This window comes from Trichosurus vulpecula, chromosome 9, assembly GCF_011100635.1.
Source record: "Trichosurus vulpecula isolate mTriVul1 chromosome 9, mTriVul1.pri, whole genome shotgun sequence".
Lineage (NCBI taxonomy): Eukaryota > Metazoa > Chordata > Mammalia > Diprotodontia > Phalangeridae > Trichosurus > Trichosurus vulpecula.
The window spans coordinates 96,511,328-96,537,352 of NC_050581.1; the positions used below are offsets into that span (position 1 = coordinate 96,511,328).

Genomic DNA, 26,025 nt, shown 5'->3' on the forward strand with positions numbered 1-26,025 from the left:
CATTCTCCAAGAATATATTTTCATCACCTTCTTTAGGTATAATATCTAAACAATATATCAAATATCTCAAAACCCTTTCATATTATCTCCTCCTACACCACAATCTGAGGAAGAGATTGCTCTTCTTCTTGCTAAGGTCGGTTCCTCAACATATATACTTGATCCCATCTTTTCCCATCTTCTCCAATAGATTTCCCCCAAATCAAATCCATTTTTCTGTCTCTCTCATATCTATATATCCTTCATATCTTTATATCTTCTATATATCCATTCCTAGTCTCTCTCCTGAGCTCCAGTGATGCATCTCCAACTGTCAACTCCAACTCATTTCAAACTAGACATTTTGTAAGGATTTCCACCTCAACACATCTAAGCCACAATTCATTGCCTTTCCCCACAAAACCTACCCCTCTTTCAAACTTTGCCTCTTGTGTCAAAGACACTACAGTCCTTCTCATCGTGGAGTCTCATTGTCTTGATTCCTCATTCTTACTCACTCCACATATTCAATCAGTTGCTAAATCTTATTATTTCTACTTCTATATTCTCTCTCACATCTTTCCCTTCTCACTACCCACTACCCTAGTTCAGGGCCTAATTACCTTTCACTCATTACTGTTGTTGTTCAGTCACGTCCTGCTCTTCATGACCCCATAGACCATAGTACACCAATACAGTCAATGGGATTTTCTTGGCAAGGATTGAAGTTTGCCAATTCCTTCTCCAGAGGCAAACAGAGGTTAAGTGACTTGCCCAGGGTCAAATAGTTAATAAGTGTCTGCAGCCAGATTTGAACTGAGGCCTTCCTGACTCCAGGCCCAGCACTCTATCAACTGAGCCATCTAGTTACCTTGAAAACTCTCACTTGGACTACTGCAATAATTGATCCTCTTGCCTCCAATGTCTCCAAACTCCAATTCAGGCTCCACACAACTTCCAAATTGGCTTTCCTAAAATAGTTGTCTCCATATCACTCCCCTACTCAATAAACTCCAATGATTCCCTATTTCCTTCAGGACAAGGATTTTTACATTCTATTTTTGTTTTTTTTTTGCACTGTGAACTCCTTTGGTAGTCTGGGAAAATCCCCTTGCCCCTTTGGCAGAATAAATGTTTTCAAGCATTAAAAAAATGCTATATTTAATGAGTTAGCAGTTAGTGAAAATAAAGACGTCATTTTTTCCCATCCAAGTTCACAGAACTCCAACCCCTGAAATCTTAACCCAGGTTAAGAACCCTTGGAATAGTGCCATTGTACTTTATCCTTGTCATTTCTGGGCACCGCTATATGAGGAGAACATTGATAGGCTGACGAGAGTCCTGAGGAGGGCAACCAGAATGGTAAAAGCCTTTGAGTTCATGATATACACTGACAAGAAGAAAATGGGCATGGAGGAGCAAAGAGGGGAGAGGAGAAATGAGAGCTGTCTTCAATGAATATTTAAATGACTTTTGTTCACACAACACCCCATCTCCCATCTTTGTGCCTTCATACTGGCTGTCCTCTATGCCTGAAATACTCTCCCACCTGATCTCTGCCTCTCAGACTCCCTTTTTTCCTCCGAAATTCTGCTCAAGAACTACCTTCTACAATGAGCTTTTCCTGACTCCCCCAAGTATTTGTACTGCCCCCTAAATACATCGCATTTACTTTATACAAACTTCTATACATATGTGGTGTCTCCTCCAATGGAATGGAATCCCCTTGAAGGCAGGAATGATTTCCTTTGTCTGTTGTGTACCTGACATGTAGTATAACATCTGGCACATTGCAAGCAATTAATAAATGCTTACTGTTTGATTGCTTGTTACTTAGACACTGTTTGAGTGGTAGGAAGCAAAACTCACTAAGGTATTCATTAGGCATCTGGTGAACTTTTGTAAATGTCAGGATAATTAATTTCAGGCACAATATTTCTCACCTCTGTGGTAAACATATCTCAGAAGTTAGCTCAGAGACTCTCTTCTTCCAAAAGTGTTTCCTCTCGAAGGTTAGGGTTGGGGTTTTTTTGGTAACCCAAGAGAATATTTAACTCTAAGTTTTCATCCCTAAGCTAAGTTTGAGAAAGCTCATTACCAGAAGACTGACCATTGGGTGATTTTTTTTTTTACCCAGAGCAATTTGTAACTGTCTATTAACGAAGTAAGACTATTTAGGTAGAGAGGGGCTGCAATCTCCACCAGTGAATGGAGTACCCACACCAATCAACTGACAAATCCTTGAAGGCTTAAGTAAATGCCAAAAACTACAACACTCTTTGACCCTATGAATGCTAAAAGCAAAAAAAGCTTGCATCATAATCTATCCTCATGTCTCCCATGAATGAAACATCAATTTACCTCAAAAGAGGCTCATATCCACATGAAAATAAGGAGAAACTCAAGTATAAAGAAGATTCCAATAGCCTTGACCATGCTACTTTGATAGCTGAAAAATCTGTAAGTCTGTCCACCCTAGTCATTCTTTTCCTTGAACAGTCTATAACTCCCCTGTCCCTAGTAGATGGTCTTTAAAAATTGCTGTGGCCAAAAACCATCAACATCCTCCGGCTGATCTGGTGAGTAACCTCCCCCAACTTAGCTAGGCTGGTCCTTAGACAACAGAGATCTAATCAGTCCCTAGGTCCACATGTTGAGCCTTTCTATCTCGCTAGGATCTAGGTGAGCTCATGCCCAGCTTGCAATGCCTTTACAAACTCAGAGTCATCTCCATGTCACGATATAGCATCAAGGAGAAATTTAAAGAGGAATCAATCAGCTTCTTACGTGTGTTAAGTGCTTTTAACTTTTCCCACATCTTTTCTCATACACTGATTAAAAATAATAAAAATAATATTGATTAAATAAGTCATAATTAATAAATAGTACATAGTAATAAATATTAATAAAATAATAGTAATAATAACAGCAACAATACTAAAAGACATTTATATAGCACTTTAAGGTTTGCAAAATGATGAATATTCATTATTTCACTTCCATGTCGGCTTAGGTATCAGTTTACCAACTAAGAACTATATGATCTCTATGATTTCTTTTAGTTCTAATCTTCTATAAGGGTACTGGCCCAGAAAAGTAGCCAGAGGTCCAATGACCATGACTTACCTATGCTTATGCCAATATTGCTTTTTTCAAAACCTGGTGAAGGTAGTATATTTTCAATATAGCCAAACTGGGGAGAAGAAACCAAAGCAAACTCTAAGTCATCCATGGCTGTGTCAGGATCAGTAGTGATTAAATGGTTAATGGTAATGGCAGCCGTAGAGCCTTCATCCACAACAAACCGGGCACCTGCATACAAATAATATCAGGGTTGTGACTTCACTTGAAATTCTCTTATCAGAAATGATGAGGACAAAAGGGAGCAATTGGAATTTTAATTCATGGAAGACTCTACATGCAAATTTGCTGTAATGGGAAGATGATCACATTGGTTGGCAAACCTTCCCTTCTAGCGAAGGTCTTGGGGACATGGGAGATGAGGGACATGTTAGAATTTAATTTCACTTAAAAATTGCATTTTTTATATAAGAAAGCCAGATAATAACCAAAAGACAGCAGTAATGCTACATGCTCCCTTATAGATTTCCATTCTTTCTAAAGTCCTCTCCCTGATTTCCCTTGTGTCACCACATAAGTCACAAATGAAAAAAAAATTAACGAACAGCCTTAGTGATAAGCCACTAAACATAGTTTATGTACTCTTCAAGATCAGTTGTTACCTCCGTTTGTCAGAGCACTAATTGCCTGAGAGCTATTATGAATTGCTCATAACGGACATTTTTTTCATGCCTTGGTGCTTAATTATTCTGCAGGGACAATGATTCCTTTCCAGAACATTGCTTGGGTGATAAGCTGCAAATTACAATAACATTCATACATATGCTTATATTTTTTTCCGAGAGACAGAACGTATACAAAATGCCTGTGAAGAGATGACTTTCTAAAAAGCAAATAAGGTTAAATATAGATAAATAGTCTCTCTGGTCTACTTACTTTCCTCTAATAGAGGTTATTATGGGTAAAATAAACTACTCTCTAGTCAGAAGGCAACTGAAATTTTCCCATTTGAAATTAAAGCAGAAAATTTGGAGACATTCACCTCCCCTCTCCCAAATAAATATATATGTAAAATTGTTAGAGCAAATTATTTGTCATGTGAACATTTATCAAAGCTTATTTTTATAGACCTCTGTGCTTAAATCAGCTAAAATTAGAATAGGATATAAATAGGAGATCCTATCTTCATGGCTTTCTGGTCTGATCATAGATCAAGTCTTACTATGTGTGAGAATACTTGGCACGTTAACCTTTTGACGATGGTTTAACACAAAATGGCTTTAATAGGAAAAGAATTTTCACCTGTTGTAATAGTTGGTGGTTGGTTGTCCACAGGGTACACGGTCACGTTGAGATCAAACACTGGAAAAGAATGATGTAGTGGAAGTGGGGAAGAAATGGATTCTTGGTAGCAGCAGTCATGAGGGCCAGCTTCTCCGTCCAAAACCACCAAAGTAATGGTGTCAAAACAAGGGGCTGTGCCAATCTCTCCACCTGGAAAAGATAACCAGGTGTAAGATTTTGATTTTTTTATAGCAAAAAAATACCATGCCTTCGTGATGCCCTGTCCATTACTCCCTGTCTAAATGTGGGAGAGGGAAAAAATTGGACATGTGGACATTTTGAAACTACTTCCATGGTAATGATATTATCATCATGTAACAAAGCACATCTCCACCTGCTGTTCTTAGAGTATCTTCTTCCTGAAATCTCTGACCATGATAGCATCAAAATTGGAGCTGACCAGGACGAGGAGTTCAGGAAGGCAAAGGGAAGCTACTGCTGTGGCAGTAACAATTTTCTTTTCAATTATCAATTGCCTTTGATAAGCAAAATGAAAAATGACCATTATAAATACCTATTTGCACCAATATTCTAAATTGACTATTCTCAATTACTCATATGGAAGGAGGAACTGGACATAGATAATCTTAAAGCTATATTCGGTTGTTTTGACTACTTTCTCATTAATTTATTTTTAACCAGCATTGCTACCAAACAAGAAAGTCACTGGGGGAAAATGGGCATTTCCTTTATTTTCCTTTTCTACCCTGAAATAACCCTATTAATGAGTAGCAAAATGGCCCCAGAAATGGTAGAGGAGGCAGGAAGACATGAACGTAGGAGCCAGGTTCTAACAATGGACAATGCACTTCTGAATAATTGAGTATTGTCTTGCCTTGAGGCATTTTAAAGTGCTTTATAGGTATGCTTTTATTCATGCTCATACCACTTTGAAAAGATAAAGAAGGCAAGAATTAAACTAAGATCATTGACTAGTATGTATGTGGACCAAAAGATCTGGGAAGTCATCTTGGGGCTAGATCAAATAAAAGCCTTGGAATCATGTCTGGCATTGGTTTCCCTATTTTACAAAGCATGTGGAAACACTAGCAATGATAGAAAAAGGCAACCAGAGTAACTAAATTGTTGGAAAATAGGCCCTTTAGGAAAAAAAAACAGTTGGTATGGATAGGATAAATATGTGTCTTCAAGTTTAAAAAGAGTTGTTAAGAGTAAGATGCCTACCAGTAGTCCGTACCGGTAAGTGGATTTAACTTGAATTAAAGGAATTTGGCTATACAAAAAGAATATCTTGATTTTAAAAGTGATTGAACCCTGGAAATATCAAAGAAATTTCTACCTTTACCCCAAGACCATAGGTCTCTCCAGTGGTTTATATACTTGCCTCCCTGGAGGCAGAGTGCTAAATCATGTGATCATTGAAAGTTTTAAGTCCTGGGATCTTTCATCCTTCATTCTGTAATCAATAAAGCTGGAAAGGACTTTAGAGGAATTCTTTCATTTTATAGATGAGGAAATTTCAGCCCAGAGAGGGTAAATAATTTGTCCAAAGCCATACAATAAGTATTAGAACCAGAGATCAGGCCCATATCTTCTGATTTCATATCCAAGTTCATGTATTTTCAGAATCCAAACAAGGAGGCATGTCTAGAATTCAGGGATAAGATTAGAAAATGTCACCCTTGGAACCTGAAGGCTAAAAATGCCCATAAAACAAATGAGCTAAGTAAGCTATCTGCGGAAGGAAATTAGCCTAAGAAACAGCCTGTCATGCTGCAGATAATACTGAAGTGCTTCCTGGATCTCTGCAGGAGGCCCAAAGTACCTCCCTGGAAAGGAAGACAACCATTTAAAATGTAACTGATAGAAGATAAAGGGTAATTTTGGAAATTGGAGCTTGTCTGTCATCAGGAAATGCTATGAAAGATTCTTTTAGAGAGCGATAAAGAACTTTGAGAAAGGAGAATTATAATGGTAAGAATGCGAAATTAGTAGACAGGATAATTTCCATGGTCTCTTCTGGCTCTAACATTCTGGGACTGTATGATGTTATTCATCCGGCCCTGTCCAAGGGTGAGGGGCCATCTGATAGACATAAGTAATTTGTTACTAGAAAGTATATATTATGTAGTGAAGTGGAGATAATTCTCTAGTCTCTATCAGACTAGAGGAGGAGACATCCTCTCTTGGTCTCTCTAATACCATCTCTTCACTGCTGCCACTGGTTTCCCACCTGGCTGTCTCTTGGATTTTAGTATCCCAAGGAACCCTGGATCCAGTGCAGTGGGAAGAGCACTGGGCTTAAGGTCAGAAGATCTGGATTCAAAGTCTACCCTCAGACACTCATTGCCCGCCATTTTGAGCAACTCACTTAACTTTCCTTGGCTCCAGTTTTCTCAACTATAAAATGAACAGGTTGGACTGGATCATATCAGAGGTCTCTTCCAGTGCTAGAATCATGACCCTGTGATACTTAATACCCCTCAAGTCCATATAACTCCTGCACCCCAGAGAAATTTTACTTACTAATTCAGCTTTGCAGCTACTTTGAAACTGGGAAGGCCTTCTGAACTGAGAGATGAAAACCAGGATTCTTTTTCACACTGTACATTGCATTGGTCCCCTCCCCATCACCTTTGTAAATGAATCAGTTGGTCTTATGATCTGTTGTGATCTGGGTTGGTATATTTTTGCCTGAGCTTGTACCTTCAGTATAGCTGAATCAGGAGAAGGAAGTCAGGCTGGCCCTGGGTCATGTCAACCTTAACTCCTGCCACCAGATCTGGCACTGACTTCTCAACCTAAATTTTATCTCCTGTAACCAGGTTCCCAATTATGTCAATCTCTTTCATTTCAGCATGGCAAAGGAAGCTTTGGAACTAGACAATCATGGTTTCTTGGCCTCGCCCATTTGGATCCCACTGCCCTTCCTCAGAAGAGATTTCTATTTCCCAAGCCAAAAATTTTCCTAGTGTTGAGCATGCCTAAGGGTAGGGACAGAATATGATGACCCTGCAGAACCTGGTTACTCTGGGTAGGCTGATAAAACAAGTTGTTCATTCTGCAAATCTAAGGACTAGATCCTGGACCTAAAGTGACCCTTCTACTCTTATAACATCCAGCCTAAAAAGTCAGCCACTTTTATCCTCTCTTCCCCTCTAAACGCAAAACATTGTACAAGTGCCATGGAACAAACCTGAATTTTAAATGGGAAAATGCACTTTGAATTCTATCTTTTATTTGTTTGATAATACCAAACACCTAAAGTAAGTGTGGCCAAATTAGATTGGGGATAGCACTATTTAATCTAATTTGTTGTAGACTCTACGTACGGCAACCCCCGCACAGTAGAGACGTAGAAATACTAGGCTTTGCTCTTCAAGTACCATTAAGCTGATGCTGGGCAAATTAGACATCCCATACGTAACCCTGTGAAAGAATTATTCTTTTTTGGATCATTTTTCTACCAATCTAATTAAACAGAAAATGTGGAAACTAGGAGGAAAAAGAAAGCACTGAATTCAGCTCCTCCACTCCATATCGAGGACAGTGGGCATATAGAATATATCCTTAGGCCAAGGGCACTGAAGAGAAGCAAACTAATAAAAAAATTTACTGAGGTTCATTACTATGGAAAAGAGAAAAGGCAAATACTAAGCTAAACTTTAAGCCAGTGAATGTTAGTACAGGAGATTAAAATTTCTTACATTCAGAATTTTTCACATGATAATGGACATTTAGTTCACAGATTTAGGCTTGGAATGGACCTCAGAGGCTATCTAATAATTGAATGCCTCATTTTATAGTTAAGAAAACTAAGAACCAGGGATTAAGTGATTTGCCCAAAGTCACATAGATTATGAGTGTACAGAGCACAGTACTCCCAAGAGGCATGACAAGAGATGTCTGAGGAAAAATCTAGAGGTTCCATGAATGTACACATACCTGGGAATGGTTCATGGAGAATTCTGGGAAGAAAGAAAAAGAGCTATGCGCAAGTTCCAGAGAAATGAGCATGTTTTTGGTCTTGAGGGGAGCAATGTGTTTCCTTGACAGTGCCAATATCCCAAAGGATTGTGGAGACATTGCTTGGCATTGTAGTATGGATTAAATCCAGTTGGGTGAGTCGACCCTCAAAGACACCACTCCTTTTACCTGTGGTGACCACATTTAGAAGAAGATCCAATGTACTACCCCTCCCCGCCAGGACCTAAGCAGGGAGGCTTTCTTGTTCCATGCAGTTAGGTGCATCTCTGGTTGTTCTACTTTCACTATTCTGATCAGTTCCTACTTCCCCATTCAGAATTCTATTCAGTCTCTCCTTGTGATGTTCTAATTCATCATCTTTGACACACAAAACTCCTCTGCAGTCATTTTCCCATCATTTTTCAGGATACAGGCTCTGGGGAAGAGACAAATGACTCCATGTATCTCTCTCCCTCAAGATACAGAACAGAAATGTCCCTCTCTCCCCCTTCTTCCCAGAATTATCCATGAACCATTCCTGGTCACATACATACATATACAAATTCAGGAATTTTCCCCAAAATTTTCTGTTGTTATACATCCTTGGATCGTTGGGCCTCAAATGATAAGCTATATAAACTTCTGAGGGGGGATTTGAACGCAGACCCGCTGACTCTAAAGACAATATTCTTTCCAACGTACCACAATGATGGCATTTAAAGAGGACTATTTCAAAATAATCTTCTTTGGGGAAGGAAGGGGGTCACAGGAATTCAGCTGAAAAAGATCTGAGGATGTTAGTGAGGATGGCAAGGTCAAGATGAGTCATCGGTGGGATATGGGAGCCAAAAGGGCAAATGCTGCATTAGGCTGCATTTAGAGGTACATGATGCCCAGGGTTAACAAGGGGATAGCTCCTCCATTCTCTGCTCAGATTCAACCAGATCTGTTAAGGATTTTGTTCAGTTCTAAGCAACACATTTTAAGAACTTTTTTATTTTTCTCCTTGAAGAGGTTCTTTTATGGATCTCAGTTAAATACCTATATGGCAATCCATTGAACTACACTTAAGTATTAACTAAAATAGCATTTCTTGAGACCTCAATCCACACCTCTCCCCACATCCCAACACACAATAGAAAGATCTTAGAGGAAATTAACAGGGTGTCCTGGAGAGCCATTTTGGCAGCCCAGAGAATTGAATTCTCCATGGTGATAATAGAATCTCATTCAATAGGCCTCAGGTGGAGCTAGTTAAGGGAAGTTTCTCAGGTGGAGTCAGTTAAGGGAAACTTGATTAGGAGAGGCTTGATTGTAGGCAGGCCTACACCTTTTACTCACCAGGGGTGCAGCCCCAAGCCCACACCCTTTCACTAACTAGGCATGAGGCCCCAGGCCCACACCCTTTTGCTAATTAGGTCACGAGAGGCATGAAGTCCTCAAGCCCTAAAAAGAGTATATATACCCAGAAGGTAGCCATAGAACTCAGAATCTGCCGAGAGCTCAGAGACTAGCCTTATAGAATTCAGAAATCAGAATTCAGCCCAAGGAGGAGCAAGAACTCCGAGTTGATAGAGCTGCAGAGAAAGTGCAGAGTCAAGAGTGGAAACCAGAAAACTGTGAAGATCAGAGAATTAAGGGGGGAAGAGAACAAAGGCAAGCAGAGAGTTGGAATTCTTGAGTGTTTACAGGAAGGCCCCAGCAGGAGGGAAAGTTACAAGATGACTTGGTTCCTTGCTATAATACTGTGTTATAATTTCCTTGTTGCTACATTGAGATGGGCTTACTGGTTTTGAAATATAATTACTGCTATATCAAATTGGAGTTATTGGTCTTGGGATTTGACCCTCTGGCATCTAAATAAATGTTATACTTCCTCTGCCTTCTATCTAGAGAGGTTTCCATACTTTGAGATTCTGAACCATACAGACATGTTCATGGTCATCCTAGAGAGCATGAATCTTGCCTTACTGATACAATCTCTCATCTTATTTCTTGACCTCCCCTATAATCTAGTTTTTGAGTTTTTAAGACCTACTTGTATGTTGAACAACCAGTTGGAACAAGTTGTGTGTTTATAATACCTAAAGATAAACTATGGGCTTTTTACTTACAAAGGAAGAATGGGGGATATGAAGGTCACTGGAGCCCTCAGGGAAATGACAGTGTGACAAAAGTGGAGGATCCCTAGTCTTCAACCTTCATTTGACTGCATTCTGCTCCACCTCCCACACCTGTCTTTATCATTAAGGTCATTTACTTGTGTGTTTGTATGTTACGGTTCCAGCATCAATGTCTCCCTGGGTGAACTGGTCCACAGAGATACCAGATTTCCTCACGACCCCATGGTGAGGCTGACGTGTGATCACGAACACCAGCTTGGTGTCATCGCTGTCCATGTCAGTAGCATAAACGTGTTCTGAGGTGATGACCACTTCCTCTCCCTCAGGGCAATGCATTATGGGAATGAGGTCAGCCTTCAGGACAGGGGGTTCATCATTTACAGGTAAAACCTAAGCAAAAAAAGGAATGGTTGGCTTCCAGAAGAAAGAAAAAAAGAAAAAAGATGACAAATTGCCTAATTGGTAATCCATAGCTCACAGAAAGAAAAAGAGGGGTTTTCAATCTTCTAGACACACGAAACAATAGGCCTGGAAATTGGCCAAGCAGCCTGCATCTTTTAGCAATCCCCACATGCACCATTTTGCAAAAAATGACCCATTTGAGGGACATTTTAGATTGGGTGTGGGTGAGTGCAGTTATCATTTTGGGCCCAGCCAAACCCTCTCACACTGTACTTCAATTGTTTCAGAGCTGGCAAAATATAAAGCGCTCTTCTCCTTCATTGTTAAACTTACACGTATTCAAAGGAAAATGGAAGCCATGTGTTCAGACTCATTTACGTTTAACTCATCAAAGTTATTTTTAGCACAAGTTGCATGGTGACTGTGAAGCCTTCCTCCAGGCCCATTCTCCCATCACCCAGGAAGATGATGTAGACCCACAAGTGGCATTTAAATTCCAGACATTTTGAGTTGAACTTGAAATGCAGTGTACATGAAATCAGTCAGAACTCAAGCTGGAGAAACAATAGGGGTGACTGAGGTGTGATGGAAAGAGCACTGGACCTGGGGCCAGAGCACCACTTCTGCTCCATACTGGCTGGGTGACCTCGGGCAAGACATTTATCCTGAGTGCCATCATCTCTGCTTAAGGATTCTAAGGTCCCTTCCAGGTCTAATACCCAGAAAACCTTCTCTGCTGTCTGATAGGAGAAAAAGGATGAGAAAATTTATGGCAGGTCTAATTTCATATAGGATTTGACTGGCTTGATGATTTCCTAGTGTAATATCGATTAAGTTGGGTGTCTTTGATTGAGTCTTAATAGGTGCTAAACCCCAGGCCCAAACCCCTATCTACTAGATGCTAAGCCTATGTGGGTGTGAAGCCCGCAGGGTCCTAAGAGGAGTTGCTAAGAACAGAGCAAATAGTAGGCACCTAAGTTCTGGTTGCTCAGATGGTGTTTGCTGATTTCCAAAGACTGTATAAAAAGGGAGAACAGAGCTATTTGCTTGAGGCTCTCACTCCTGGAGGCACAGGACTCTGGGCAGATGCTCTAAGAGCCTCTCATCTGAACTCAGATGTCGATGGTTTCTTGGTAACTATGAATTGTATCTGGTGTGTTTATAAATGTATGTTTGTAATTTGCTTGTATTTGCTCTGAAGTTCAGGGTGCTGGCTTTTTACCCTGAACTAAGTGTATGTTGTATTGAAATAACACTGTTAACCCCTTAACGTTGCTTTCCTCAGTAAAGCAGATCAAAAGAACCTGTGCTTGCAGCGTTCTTGTTGTTGGGCTTGTGTTGGTTTTTCACCCCCACAGCAGCTGCTAGCTGAATTGTTGCAACACCTAGTTGGTCTATAGACCTGTGATTTTCTTGGTGTAAGGAACTTCTGGGGCGAAAACTCCCTCCATCTATGCAGACCAGCCTGGAGCACTGAGGGGCAGTGACCTGCCCATGGTCACACAGCCCATTTATCTACATGACATCAATTATTACGTAGAAATATGAGGAGGAAAAAAGATTCCCCCAAAATTCCCTAAATAGAGATAATTGGAATTTCCCTAATGGGCTCACACACAATGGGCTATAACTACAGTCATGAGGCTGACTGTGTTTCCACTCTAATATTCTCGGTTGGGAGTTAGAAAATAGCTAGTTTTGGCTCCTGTGACTAGAACTCCCCATAGCCCAAGTTTTTATCTCTGCTGAAGGTGGTGTTGCCTTAATGTTAGTTCCATCTGGGATTAGCCTCCAATTTGTCCTATGTACATATGTATGTATGTGTGTGTATATATATATATATATATATATACACACACACACACACACATACAAATATATACATGTATTTTTTTATATCTTGGTGACTTTCTCATTACATTTTGAGATCCTTGAGAGCAGGGATTGTCTTTCCTTGTACCCCCAGAGCTTAGCATCATACCTAGCACACAGCAAGTGCTTAATAACTGCTCGTTGACTTGACTTGGGGGGGTAGCCTCATCATCTGCAGTGTCATGGTCTTCAATAGATAAGACTGGTTAATAATTCTACTAAAAGTAAGCATAGTTGTGCTGTTGTTTCTGTTTAGAGCATGAGCTTTGGCATCAAAGAACCTGAGTAGAAATCTCATCCCTGATGATTATTACCTGTCTGACCACAGGGAAATTACTAAATGTTTCCTCCTCTGTAAGTAAAGTGAGGGGGTTGGTCTAGATGGTCTCTGAAGTCTATTCAGACTCTAGGTTTATAGTCCCATGAAAAGGCTTGTGGCACAATAACAACCAATAGTGAGCATTTTCTCTGTGTGTATCCGTGTGTGTGTGTATACACATATATGTGTATTTACACATATATTTGCATATGTAATATATAAACCTAGTTTGCATGGAAAAGGTATCTTATTCCAAATGCTCTGAGTGAATTTACTCCATTTCATTTATTGTTCTCTGTCCTGGCTAAGGAAATTTTTTCACTAATAAATCAATGTTGACCATCTTGTGGCATTCTTTTAAAAAAAATGAGAAGTGCTTCAGTTTTCAAAAGGATAATAAAGTCCATAGGCCAGAGAATTAAGAACATTCCTTCTTTTTTGGAAAATAAGAAATACTTTTTTTAAAAATATGGCTTCACCTCTGAATAGCTTCCAAAGAGCATAAGCTTTTGTTTAAAGAGTAACAATAAGCAGATTATTTCCCAAACTACCCTCCCTGCATATTGTCAGCAATAAGATGGATGTGGGTGGGAGACACAGAAGTTGTTTTTTTTTCCTCTGAAATTTGCCTTTCAAAGAGAATTCTCTTTCTCTTTTCCCTTTCCTTCCTCCCTCCCCCAATTGAGAAAGATTGTCAGTGAAGACAACACTCATTTCTATCCCTGAAATGCTGCTCAGTCATCAGCTATGGAGACAGAGGCCCAAATTCAGCCCTGGATTCTCTAAGTACAGCTAAGCCCAAAAGAAGGAAGTAAAACTTGACCTATTTAGAATAGCTACTTACAGAAATGTAATGGAGCCCATTCACCCTGGCAGAGCTGCTGACCCAACCCTTCTTACAACATCAAAGTCAAGTTAATAAGCATTTATCAAATACCTACTATATGACAGTCACTGTGAAAAGCTCTGAAATCTGTGAAAAAGACATTCCTTCATCCTTTGGCCCAAGCGCTTCAGGGATGGTAATGGCCCGTTTACATAGGTATTTAACTTTAATGAAACATTCTCCTCACAAATACCTAATTTACAGTAAAAAGAACAATGTCTCTGGAGGCATCAACAAAGACTGAGAATCAAATACTGTCTCTGCCGTATACTCCCTGTTTGACCTTAAATAAGTTGCTTACCTACATTGGGACTCAGTTTCCTCATCTGTAAAAAGAGGGAGTTGGATTAGATGTTTCTGACATCCCTTTCAGCTCTTTGCCTATGGTCCTGGGGGCTTTCAGAACCAGATTTTCAACACAATGCAGAGATGGAACATCACACTAACCTTGACCTGAAGGACAAATTCTGCAGAATTTGTTCCGTCAGTTGTCTCAAAGAGCATGTTGTCACGGAGAACCTCTGATCCATCGTGGTGATACCTGGGGGAATTGTATTTGTCAGTAATTAGTAATGAGTCAAGGAACTATGCAATGGAGAAGCTTAACTCAATCTCCTTTGTTTGTTGTGTGTGTTTTCATTCTAAGAAAACTGTGTCATTATGGAGCATCTTCCAGGCTCTACGGTGGTAATTTTCAAACATTTCATAGACTCAGTTTCAGTCATGATGAATATAAATAAAATAGTCATTATTAACTTATAAGAGAGAAGCTTCCTGGTGATACAGCATTGTAGCTAGTTTAGTATTTATATGAATCTTATTGATTCTTCCCTCTACCTTTCCTAAAAAAATCCACATATATCCTTCCTACTAGACTCAATCAGATAGTAAGAATCAAAATTTTTGAGGCACAAAGCTCACACTCACATTGAAATAAATAAAAATTCCTGAATAGAAAAGCCACCTTTCAGCTGTCCCTGTACTCTGACAGGTTGAGACAAACATTACTCGGCTATTCATTTGACCTTCAACTAAGTTTAGGGATTCTTAGCTTTTTTGTATGTTATAGATGGCTTTGGGAGTATGGTGAATCTTATGGACCCTTTCACAGAGTAATGTTTTTAAATGAATAAAATAAAATCCATAAAATTACAAAGGAAATCATTTCAATTAAAAAATGTTTTTTTACCCTGAAAGCTATTCACTGATCACTTGAAGTCCACGGATTTCCAGATAAATATCCCCTGTCCTTACTCAAGAATATACTGAGAAGGCATTAAACTTTTCTAACCTAACTTTTAATGCATGGAGGTCTCCCCATGAAAACTCCTCTCCATGACTTAGAGGGAAACCATCCAGTTCCACCATTCCATGCAGCGGCAGTCTCTTGAGGGACAGTCTGAGTTTGTCCTGCTTCGTATCCACGTCTGAAATCAGAATGTGCTCTGTAGTGATGATACACAGACCCCCCTCATCTACTTGCAGTGAGTTGGTGAGTACCTGGAAAGAAGAAAGCATTCAAATTTCTTTATGACAAAAACGTCCCAGGAGACCAAACTCCAAAAAACAATAAATCCCATCAAATGATAATCAACCTAAGTTCTCCTTTTCCCTAAGGATCTTTCCTTGGCCTTTCTTCTTCTTTCCCTATACTCTCTTATCCTTGGAGAGTTCAATCAGCCCTATGCCTCCAAATACCACTTTTATTCCAAAAATTTCTAAATCTCTATCTCCAGGTCTAATTCTGACTTCTCTTCTGAGGTCTACACTTGTATCTCCAGCTGCCTTTGGCACATGTCCACCTGAATGGAGGCACCTCAAATTCAATGTGTCCAAAAACAAATTTACTACCTTGCTCCCTAAACCTGATTCCCCTTCTGACTACACTATTTATGTCAGTGATCTGGTCATTTACCCGTTCTCCCCTGTTCCAAATCTTGGCATTATTTTTGAGTATTTCCTCTCCCTCACTTCTTATAGTCATTCAGTTACTATGTTCTATTGATTCCACTCTGTGCAACAACTCTTGTATCAATTTTTTCTTCCTTAATCCCAATGGCACCACCCTGGGGACCAGTGTACCAAATGGAGATTTCATGGAGGAAGTAGCATTTGACTTTGATTTTAAAGAAAGCCTAGGAATCCAACAGGTGAAAATGGAGAAAGAAAACACTCCAGGAGAGGAAATAAGGTGAATATAGGTTTGGAGATAAGGTGCATTCAGAGGTAAAAGAGAAGTTTGCTTTTACTGGAGCATAGAATGCATAGTGGAAAGTAACATAAGTCTGAAAAATTATGATTGTGCCAAATAGTAAAGGCCTTGAAAACTAAGCAAAGGAATTTGAAATGCACTCAATAGGCAAGAGAGAATTATTTTTTTTCAGCATATGAGTGATATAACTATTTCTAGGTCTAAGACATGTTATTTTGACAATGGTTTAAAAGAGTATGTGTTGGAGGCAACAGAGAGTGGAGGTAGGAAGTGATGGTGAGTTTTTAAAAATACTTTAGTTGGGTGCAAATAAGGCCCAATTTAAAAAAAAATTCAGTAGCTTGAGATCATCAAAAGAGCTATACAGCATCCCAAATGCTATAGAGATTTCTGCTTATCCAATTCTGACCCAAGCTTATGGTCCCTTCCTTGCAATATACACTGATGAACCAGCTCAATGAGCTAACCATTCAACTATGTCATTGCTTTTCAATCACTTTTCAACCATGTCTGACTCTTTGGGATCCCATTTGGGGTGTTCTTGGCAGAGATACTAAAGTGGTCTGCCACTTCCTTCTCTAGATCATTTTATAGGTGAGGAAACTGAGGCCAACAGGGTTATGTGACTTGCCCAAGGTCACACAGCTAATACGTGTCTGAGGCCAAATTTGAACTCAGGTCTTCCCGACTCCAGGCCTGGCACCCTATCTCCTGTGCCACCTAGTTGCCTGAATGTACAACACATTTTAAACAACAGAAATATATCATCCATTTGTTTTTGCCTGTGTGTACTATTAGGCTGAAGCCTTTTGAGCAGTGGAGGCTCTCATTTCTCAGAGGTGACCCTCTGTTCTCAGGCTTGATGAAACCAGCACAATACCATCTGCCACCAGTAACATCTGGAATTACTTACCATCAGTAGGGAATCCCTTCCTATTTAGTCTCTACGATAGACATTGTTCACGAGGCAGTTAAGGGGCAAAGTGGACAGATCAATGGACTTGAAGTCAGGAAGATCTGAGTTCAAATGCAGCCTGGACACTTACTAGCTGTTGTGACCCTGGTCAAGTTACTTAATCCTGTTTGCCTCTGTTTCCTCATCTGTAAAATGATCTGGAGAAGGAAATAGGGAACCCCTCCAGTATCTCTGCCAAGAAAACCTCAAATGGGCTCACAAAGAATGGAACAAGACTGAAAATGACTCAACAACAACTCTGTTTAAAACATTTTTTTTATGACAGTGAAAGTTTAGAATAAAAATAACCTGCTAAGAACAAGATGATGGACAAAATGGACTCTAAGCAGGTCCTTCTTATGAAAACAAAATAGCTAAAATGGGAAGAAAGTATAGACTGCAGGGGTAGGGAGCCTGCGGCCTTGAGGCCACATGTCAAGGGGCCCCACTTGAGTGCCCAGAGGGCCACGTGTGGCCTTGAGGCTGCAGGTTCCCCACCCATGATATAGAGGAGAAAGAGCTGTTCTGGGAATTCAGATGATCTGGGTTCAAGGTGGGCCTCTGACACTCGCTGGCTGTGTGACCCTGGATAATCACAACCTCCCAGTGCTCCCACTAGCACTCTAGCACTCCACTTGGCAGATGGGAGGAGTAAGCCATCCTTATCTGCGGCTCCCTGTAAAGATAAAATCCCAAGTCTGGTTCAAAAAAAGACTATTCTGCTACACATATCTTATTATACTTACAATAAGCCTTAAATAAATCCTGGTTGTTAAAAATGAACCTGAAAACAGCGTTTTTCTATTTGACATGTGACAAACATACAATAGCACATTGCTTTGCCCACAATAGCTGTTAAATAAAAGTTTGTCGAATTGAATTGCATAATAAAGCAATAGGGGAACTATACATCATAAATATTTATAATAATGTCCTTCACATTAGTAACTCGAAATTAATACATTTCTGAAAAACTGTTTCCAAATGTGAAGTACAATTAAGTTGCTAACGACTAAAAGTAATCATCAGCCAAATTCTTCCCCCATAAAGGGGGGAGGAAGTTGGCTAGCAAAAACAGAGTTCCTTCTCATACACAAATGTACCATGTGTTTGAACAGAACCCTGGCTTCTGTAACCTTAAAATATTTTGCTATCACTTCATAAATTTAGGCTTTCTGATTCAATCTTTTAAAAAATGGAACCTAAAGTTTAGGTACACTGTCACCAAGTAGTATATCATGTCCCTATTTATCAAAATTTTATGATAATAATTAAAGGTCTATATTAGGATAGTAATTGAAATATTAAAGCATCAACATTTTCTCTTTCTTTGGATGGGGGAAGGCAAGGCAATTGTGGTTAAGCGATTTGCTCAAGGTCACACAGCTAATAAATGTCAAGTGTCTGAGGCGGGATTTGAACTCAGGCCCTCCTGACTCCAGGGTCAGTGCTCTATTCACTGTGCCACCTGGCTGCCCCCAATATTTTCAAAGAAATAAAAATGTATGAACCAATCCACAGAATCAATGAAACTCGGAGTTAGAAGAGACCTCTAGAAGGAATCAGGTTCAATACATACCCCAACAGTGGATAGAGTGCCAGGCATGGACTCAGGAAAATCTGAGTTCAAATCTACCTTCAGATACTTACTGATTCTGGACAAATCACTTAATCTCTGTCTTCCTCAGTTTCCTCAACTACAAAGCGGGGAATAAAAACTGCAAGTTGTTGTGAGGATAAGTCGAGGTAATATTTGTAGGGTACTTTGCACAGTGCCTCGTACATCGTAGGTGCTTAATAAACATTTGTTTCTCTCTTCCCTTCATTAATATTTTATCCATTCAGTTATCCCCCTTGATGTCTCAAATTTGGAAATAGTTCCTCCTTATTGCACCAATCCCTTTTTTCAAGAGTTTGTACAAGTTATTGGAACTTCAGGCCAATTTTGAGTCAAAAGCCCTTAGAGCTTTCAGTTTAGGGAATCATCCTTGTGACTGTCTTTTTTAAGCTTATCATGCTAATTTTGCTTCTTGGTGCCTAATTCAACAAAGTCTTTTCTTTATCCCCACAGAACAGATTAATAATGTTAATTCACATCTAATGTATAAAAAGGCACTCTCCTCCCAATATATGTATGAGGAAGATCACTCAAGTGTTACTATCGCCATCTTACGAGGAGACTCATGCTTGGAGAAATCAAGGGATTCCCCCAGCGAGTGGGCGCCTGAACTGTGACTCAAAGGATTTCTGACTCTGTCCTCAATGCTCTTTTCCCTTTATTTCCTCATAGAACTACTATTTACCGGTATGATACTCCTGAAAATACTCCTGTCTATCTTACCCCAGTTCAAAAGAAAGCACTTTCCCATTTCATCTATTGAGTTTCCTTGTTCTGATCACATTTCTCCTGAAAGAAGTGTGAGTGGTTTTGCGCAAATTACTGGTTTTCCTAAGCAATAGCTTAACAACATTTCTCTGCTCAACTTACAAACTTTCCTTGATAATGAGTCTACTTACAGGACTGGCATTCCTTACATGTTCAGGTATATTCTGAACAAAATTTAATTTGATGGTTCAACAGGTTAAAACTGGTTTCATCACAGTAGGCATGGACTTTAAAACAGAGAATGAAAAGGCAGAGAATACTGCTGACAGAGGATTCCTATGCATAATAATAAATTTATACAGTGCTTAATTTAAAACTATAGAGTCATCTAGTCATTAGAGGTAAAAGGGAGACCTAAGAGATCATCTTGTCCACCACCCTCATTTTTACAAATGTGGAAACTAAGGCTCTAAGATTTAAAATCACTTTCACAAGGCCACATTAGTTAGCAAGTGACAAAGCTAGGATTCAAACCCAGATCTTCTAAGTCTGCATTTTGTGCCTTCATGTGTCTTCATGGTTTCTAAACTGCACAGAGAAGCAGAGGAAACTCTGTTCCTTTGTTTGTCTCCCTTTTAATATCAAGAGATCATGCTTCAAAGGTCAAAGGGAGCCTTGGCAATGGTGATACTAATGATCTACACAACTCTGAGGAGGGAGGGGAAAAAAGAAAAATATCAATCTCTTTAGTTTGACATACAATGTAATGGAATACTAGTGTGTCAAAAGAAATGGTGGGGTGGGAGTGGAATAGTCCAAAGACACTTGGAAAGAACTGTATGACCTGGTACCAGGAAAAGCAAGCAAAACCAGAAGAACAGTTTGGACTATAACGTCAATATTATACAATTTTGAAAGACTTAAAACTTAGATCAACTAAATGATCAGACATGACCTCAGTGGACTGAAAAAAAAGAATGTTACACAGAAAGAGAGAGAGACTGGACCAATATGCAAAATGGGAAATATATTTTTGGATGTGGCCAATGTGGGAATGTTTTGCTTGACTGTGCTTATGTGATCTCACTCTCTCTCTCTATCTCTATCTCTCTCTGTCTCTGTCTCTATCTCCCTCCCTCCCTCTCTCTCCCTCTCTTTCTTCTCTTCTCTTCTCTTTATTTAGTGGGTGGCAAGATGTGGGAGGGAGAAAAAAATAAATTCTTTATAATTGAAGAAATTTAATTTAATTTGAAAAAATCTCAGTCTCATAACTATAGAAGCAGTACAGGTGGCAGGCCATATTTTAATGATGGGCCACAGTTCCTTAAGGCTTATCTAAACATTGGGTGATAAAAAAAGGAGGAAGGATAAATCCATTTTTAGCTTCTTTTGGAAAATTATAAAGCCTATCTAGATTATATGGTAGCTTTGCTGGCCTGCAGTGAAAGCAAATTAGCACTTTTTGGTTGCTAGGAAACCCATAATTTAATCTCCTTCCACTGTTCAACATGTGAGACACGAGGAAGCAGGAGAAAATAAAATTAAAGAGGTATTGATGAAATTTGAAAATATCTCCACATTTGGGAACTAGAAAGTCTCACCTTTTAGATAATAGAACTATGGTTATATGAGAAGTAAAAATCTCTCTACATTCCCAGTTAATGGCATCCAAAGAATATTATTTCCATAACGATCCAAAGAAAAGTCATTCTCTTCAATTCAATGAGTTCCTACCCTGTTATGAATACGATATAGAAGGAAGAGAGATGTAACACATCTTGCTCTCACACTGTTTAATGGGAGAAAGAGTGTTTTAGGGAATGGGGAAGCATTAGGGCTATAGTCAAAGGACTGGGGTTTGAATTCCACCTCCGATGCTTATGACCTTGTAACCCTGGGCAAATCACTAAACTCTACTGGGCTTCAGTTTCCACATGCATAAAATGAAGTTAGGCTACCTCATCTCTGAGGTCCCTTTCAGCTCTAATTCTATGGTCTGGGGAAATTGGGGCTTTGCCCCAAGGCTCTTAAATTTATTTTTTAATTATTATTAGTGATTTTATTTAATATTTTAGTTTTCAACATTGATTTCCACAAGATTTTGAGTTACAAATTTTCTCCCCATTTCTAGCCTCCCCCTATTTCCAAGATGGCATATATTCTGATTGTCTTGTTCCCCAGTCAGCCCTCCCCTCTTTTACCCCATTTCCCTCCCCGTCCCCTTTCCCCTTACTTTCTTGTACGGCAAGATAGATTTCTATGCCCCATTCCCTATATATCTTGTTTCCCAGCTGTATGCAAAAAAAAACAACTTTTTTTAATTTTTTAAGCATCTACTTTTTAAACTTTGAGTTCCAAATTCTCTCCCCTTTTCCCTTCCTACCTACCCTCCCTAGGAAGGCAAGCAATTCAGCATAGATCACACATATATCATTACATAAAACTCTTCCACAATGCTAATGTTGTGAAAGGCTAACTATATTTCCTTCCATCCTATCCTGTTCCCCCTTTATTCAATTTTCTCCGTTGACCAGCCCTTTTCAAATGTGTTTGCTTTTGCTTACCTCCCCCCCCTATCTGCCCTCCCTTCTATCATCCCCCCTTTTTATCCCGTTCCCCTTACTTTCCTGTGGAGTAAGATATCCAATTGAGTGTGTATGTTATTCTCTCCTCAAATTGAATCTGATGAGAGTAAGATTCACTCATTCCCCCTCACCTGCCCCCTCTTCCCTTCCAACAGAACTACTTTTTCTTGCCACTTTTATGTGAGATAATTTACCTCTTTCTATCTCTCCCTTTCTCCCTCTCTCAATATATTCCTCTCTCACCCCTTACATTTATTTCATTCTTTTAGATATCATCCCTTCATATTCAACTCATCCTGTGCCCTCTGTCTATATCCCTTCAACTCCCCTAATACTGACAAAGGTCTCCTGAATTACACACATCATCTTTCCATGTAGGAATGTAAACATAACAGTTCAACTTTAATAAGTCCCTTATGAATTCTCTTTCTTGTTTACCTTTTCATGCTTCTCTTGATTCTTGTATTTGAAAGTCAAATTTTCTATTCAGTTCTGGTCTTTTCATTGAGAAAGCTTGAAAGTCCTCTATTTTATTGAAAATCCATATTTTACCTTGGAGCATTATACTCAGTTTTGCTGGGTAGATGATTCTTGGTTTTAATCCTAGCTACTTTCACCTCTGGAATATCATATTCCAAGCCCTTCAATCTCTCAATGTAGAAGCTGCTAGATCTTGTATTATTCTGATTGTGTTTCCACAATATTCAAATGGTTTCTTTCTGGCTGCTTGCAGTATTTTCTCCTTGACCTGGAAACTCTGGAATTTGGTGACAATATTCCTAGGAGTTTTCTTTTTGGGATCTTTTTCAAGAGGCGATAGGTGGATTCTTTCAATTTCTATTTTACCCTCTGGTTCTAGAATATTAGGGCAGTTTTCCTCGACAATTTCTCGAAAGATGATGTCTAGGCTCTTTTTTTGATCATGGCTTTCAGGTAGTCCAATAATTTTTAAATTATCTCTCCTGGATCTATTTTCCTGGTCAGTGGTTTTTCCAATGAGATATTTCACATTGTCTTCCATTTTTTCATTCCTTTGGTTCTGTTTTATATTATCTTGGTTTCTCATAAAGTCACTAGCTTCCGCTTGCTGCAATCTAGTTTTTCAGGTAGTATTTTCTTCAGTGGTCTTTTGGACCTCCTTTTCCATTTGGCTAATTCTGCCTTTCAAGGCATTCTTCTCCTCATTGGCTTTTTGGAGCTCTTTTGCCATTTGGGTTAGTCTATTCTTTAAGGTGTTATTTTTTTCAGTATTTTTTGGGTCTCCTTTAGCAAGTCACTGACTTGTTTTTCATGGTTTTCTTGCATCACCTTCATTTCTCTTCCCAATTTTTCCTCTACTTCTCTTACTTGCTTTTCCAAATCATTTTTGAGCTCTTCCATGGCCTGAGACCAATTCGTATTTTTCTTGGAGGCTTTTGATGTAGGCTCTTTGACTTTGTTGACTTCTTCTTGCTGTATGTTTTGGTCTTCTTTGTCAACAGAAAAGGAATCTAGAGTTTGAGTTTGAGTCTGAGACCATTTTCACTGCCTGTTCATGTTCCTAGCCAACTACTTGGCCCTTGAGCTTTTTTCAGGATATGACTGCTTGTAGAGTAGAGAGTACTTTGTCTCAAGCTTTAGGGTCCAAGGACTGTTGTTTTCAGAGCTACTTCTACTCCCCTGTCACCCCAGGCTCTGTCACAGCAGTGCTCCTCCTCCCCCAAGAACCACCAGCCAGCACCGCAATACCAATCCAAGCAGGACACAGCAAGAGAATCTGTCTTTGTGCCCAAAAAGTGCTCCTTGTACTCCCACTCAGATCCGCTGCTAGATTCCTCCGACCTTGTGAGCCAGGGACTTGGGAAGCAGCTGACACTGGTGCTCTGGAAGCAGCCTCAGGCGCTTCCTGCTGCTGCCACCACCACTGCTGCATCACTTCCTCCACCCCCAGAGCTGGCAGCCGGACTGCTCTGAACTCAATCCTGCAGTTTCCCCCTAACCTGCTCTTTGGCGTTTGTGGGTTGAGAAGTCTGGTAACTGCCATAGCTCACTGTTTCATGGCCCCAAGACCTGTTCCGACTAGCTGACTCAGGATCTGGTCTGTCCCAGCACAGCCTACACTGGGCTGCCCTCCTCTCTTAGCACCACGTGATAGACCCTTCCCAGAGACCATCTAGGCTCTCCGGGCTGGAGACCTGTTTCCCTCTACTATTTAGTGGGTTCTGCAGCTCTAGAATTTGTTCAGAGCCATTTTTACAGGTGTTTGGAGGGATTTGGGGGGCAGCTTAAGCAAGTCCCTGCTTTCCAAGATGCCCCCAACCAAGGCTCTTAAATTTAAAGGGAACCGGTAACACATTACATTCTTCTGGCATGATGGAAACAATTGAGCTTGACACCACATTTCCAAGAATGGGAACATGCTCAAAGGGGTCAGTGTTCTGCAGTATCTCCCTCATGAGGCTTAGTTTCCCAGGGTCTCTCCCATGACCCTCCTTCAATGAATGTGTCTTTAAAGATTTGTTTGAAAGCATTTTAAGTGCATCCTACCCTGGATGCCCAATGGCTAATTACAGCTCTAAGAGAAAATACAAAGGAAAAGGCCAAATAAAGTGTTAAGAGAAATTTGAGACCTTAGTCTAATTCTTTCCTTCCCTTCCTTCTCTTCCCTTTTCTAGTCCCCTTCAAAGTTGTACCTACCTCAGGAGCCTGATTGTCCACAGGGAGAATAGTAATGTTAAAGCAAATTCCATGCAAGGTGCCACCATGTTGGTTACTGATGGAGAGAACGAACTGAACATGCTGGAGATCGGGTCCTATGTCTTGCATGGGTGGCATGTAGGCCACTTTCATGTGGTTTACAGCATGCTGCAAAGACAATCGACAAAGGGAAAGACAAGTTTGCAGTGACCAAGATCAACAGAGTTTTTTGGAGGCAGTAGGCATTGATCAGCCTAAAGATCATTTTTCAAACGTAACCTTAAAATTTCTTCTGAGATAGTCTCTAAGAAGTAAAATCATCTCTTTTCACAAATTAGAAAAGGAAAAAATAGAAAGAAGTGAGATCATAGTAATGCTTCTCTCCCTCATCTGAAAGTCACAGAGCATCTTGTGCTGCTCTTATTCCATTTTCACATTATTCTTGGATGGTTATTTGTGTCTCATCACCTATTTATAGATAAGCAATTAGTGGAGCCTAGCATTGACTAGGAGGAGGAAAATGGGTAAGATCTCATTTGGGAAATTGTACAGCATTTTCAATGACCCCCAAGCTGTGCCCTGCAATGAAATCCTATCTTTTTTAACATCAATGTTTTCCTAGTAATGCTGTATTATCGTATATCATGAAACACCCAAGATCTCAGAAGAATCACAAGTGACATGAAGGACAATAGATAATAAAGATAAAGCATGTGAAAGTACTATGCAGAGTATTTCAACAATGACTTTTACATAAGAAATGACATGCAAGTAAATTAAAGCTATTTTAGCATCGAGGTAGCACAGTAGATAGACTGCTCACCCAGGAATCAGAAGGATCTGAATTTGAATTGCACCACAGATGGTTATTAGTTCTGTGATCCTGAATCTCTCTTAGCCTCAGTTTCCTCATCTGTAAGAGGTGACTAATAATGGTACTCACTTCCCAGGTTCTCAAAATGAGATAATATTTTAAAGCACTTTGCAAATTGTAAAGCATGACATCTATAGTAGCTATCATGATGATGATGGTGACAGTGATGATGACAATGTCTGTGATGTGAACATAAAAGTAGGTAAGCTGACATAGTAACAGGAGCTAGAGAAATCAGACAGAAAACACAAGTATATGTAACATTAAAAGATACAGAGGAAGGTGCCCAGTGAATCGAGCAGATCCTCTGTGGAGGATTTATGGAAAGACATGGACAAGAGTTACACAGAATTAAGAAGGCATGGGTAGGTTAGGATTTCCAGTGGTGGAAATTTGAGACATTAGTCTAATTCTTTCCTGCCCTTCCTTCTCTTCCCTCTTCTAGTCCCCTTCAAAGTTGTATC

The 26,025-nt window shown here is 39.7% G+C and overlaps 1 protein-coding gene across 1 annotated transcript in view; it reads right to left on the reverse strand.

The window, feature by feature from the left end:
- Positions 1 to 26,025, reverse strand: part of FREM1 (FRAS1 related extracellular matrix 1) — a 141,939-nt gene that overhangs the window by 73,416 nt on the left and 42,498 nt on the right. The window contains exons 12-17 of the mRNA XM_036737466.1: positions 24,688 to 24,855; positions 15,225 to 15,433; positions 14,381 to 14,474; positions 10,592 to 10,844; positions 4,363 to 4,554; positions 3,106 to 3,291 (exon numbers count right to left, since the gene is read on the reverse strand). Of these exons, the coding sequence (XP_036593361.1) occupies positions 3,106 to 3,291; positions 4,363 to 4,554; positions 10,592 to 10,844; positions 14,381 to 14,474; positions 15,225 to 15,433; positions 24,688 to 24,855 (1,102 nt within the window). The remainder of the gene's footprint in view (positions 1 to 3,105; positions 3,292 to 4,362; positions 4,555 to 10,591; positions 10,845 to 14,380; positions 14,475 to 15,224; positions 15,434 to 24,687; positions 24,856 to 26,025) is intronic.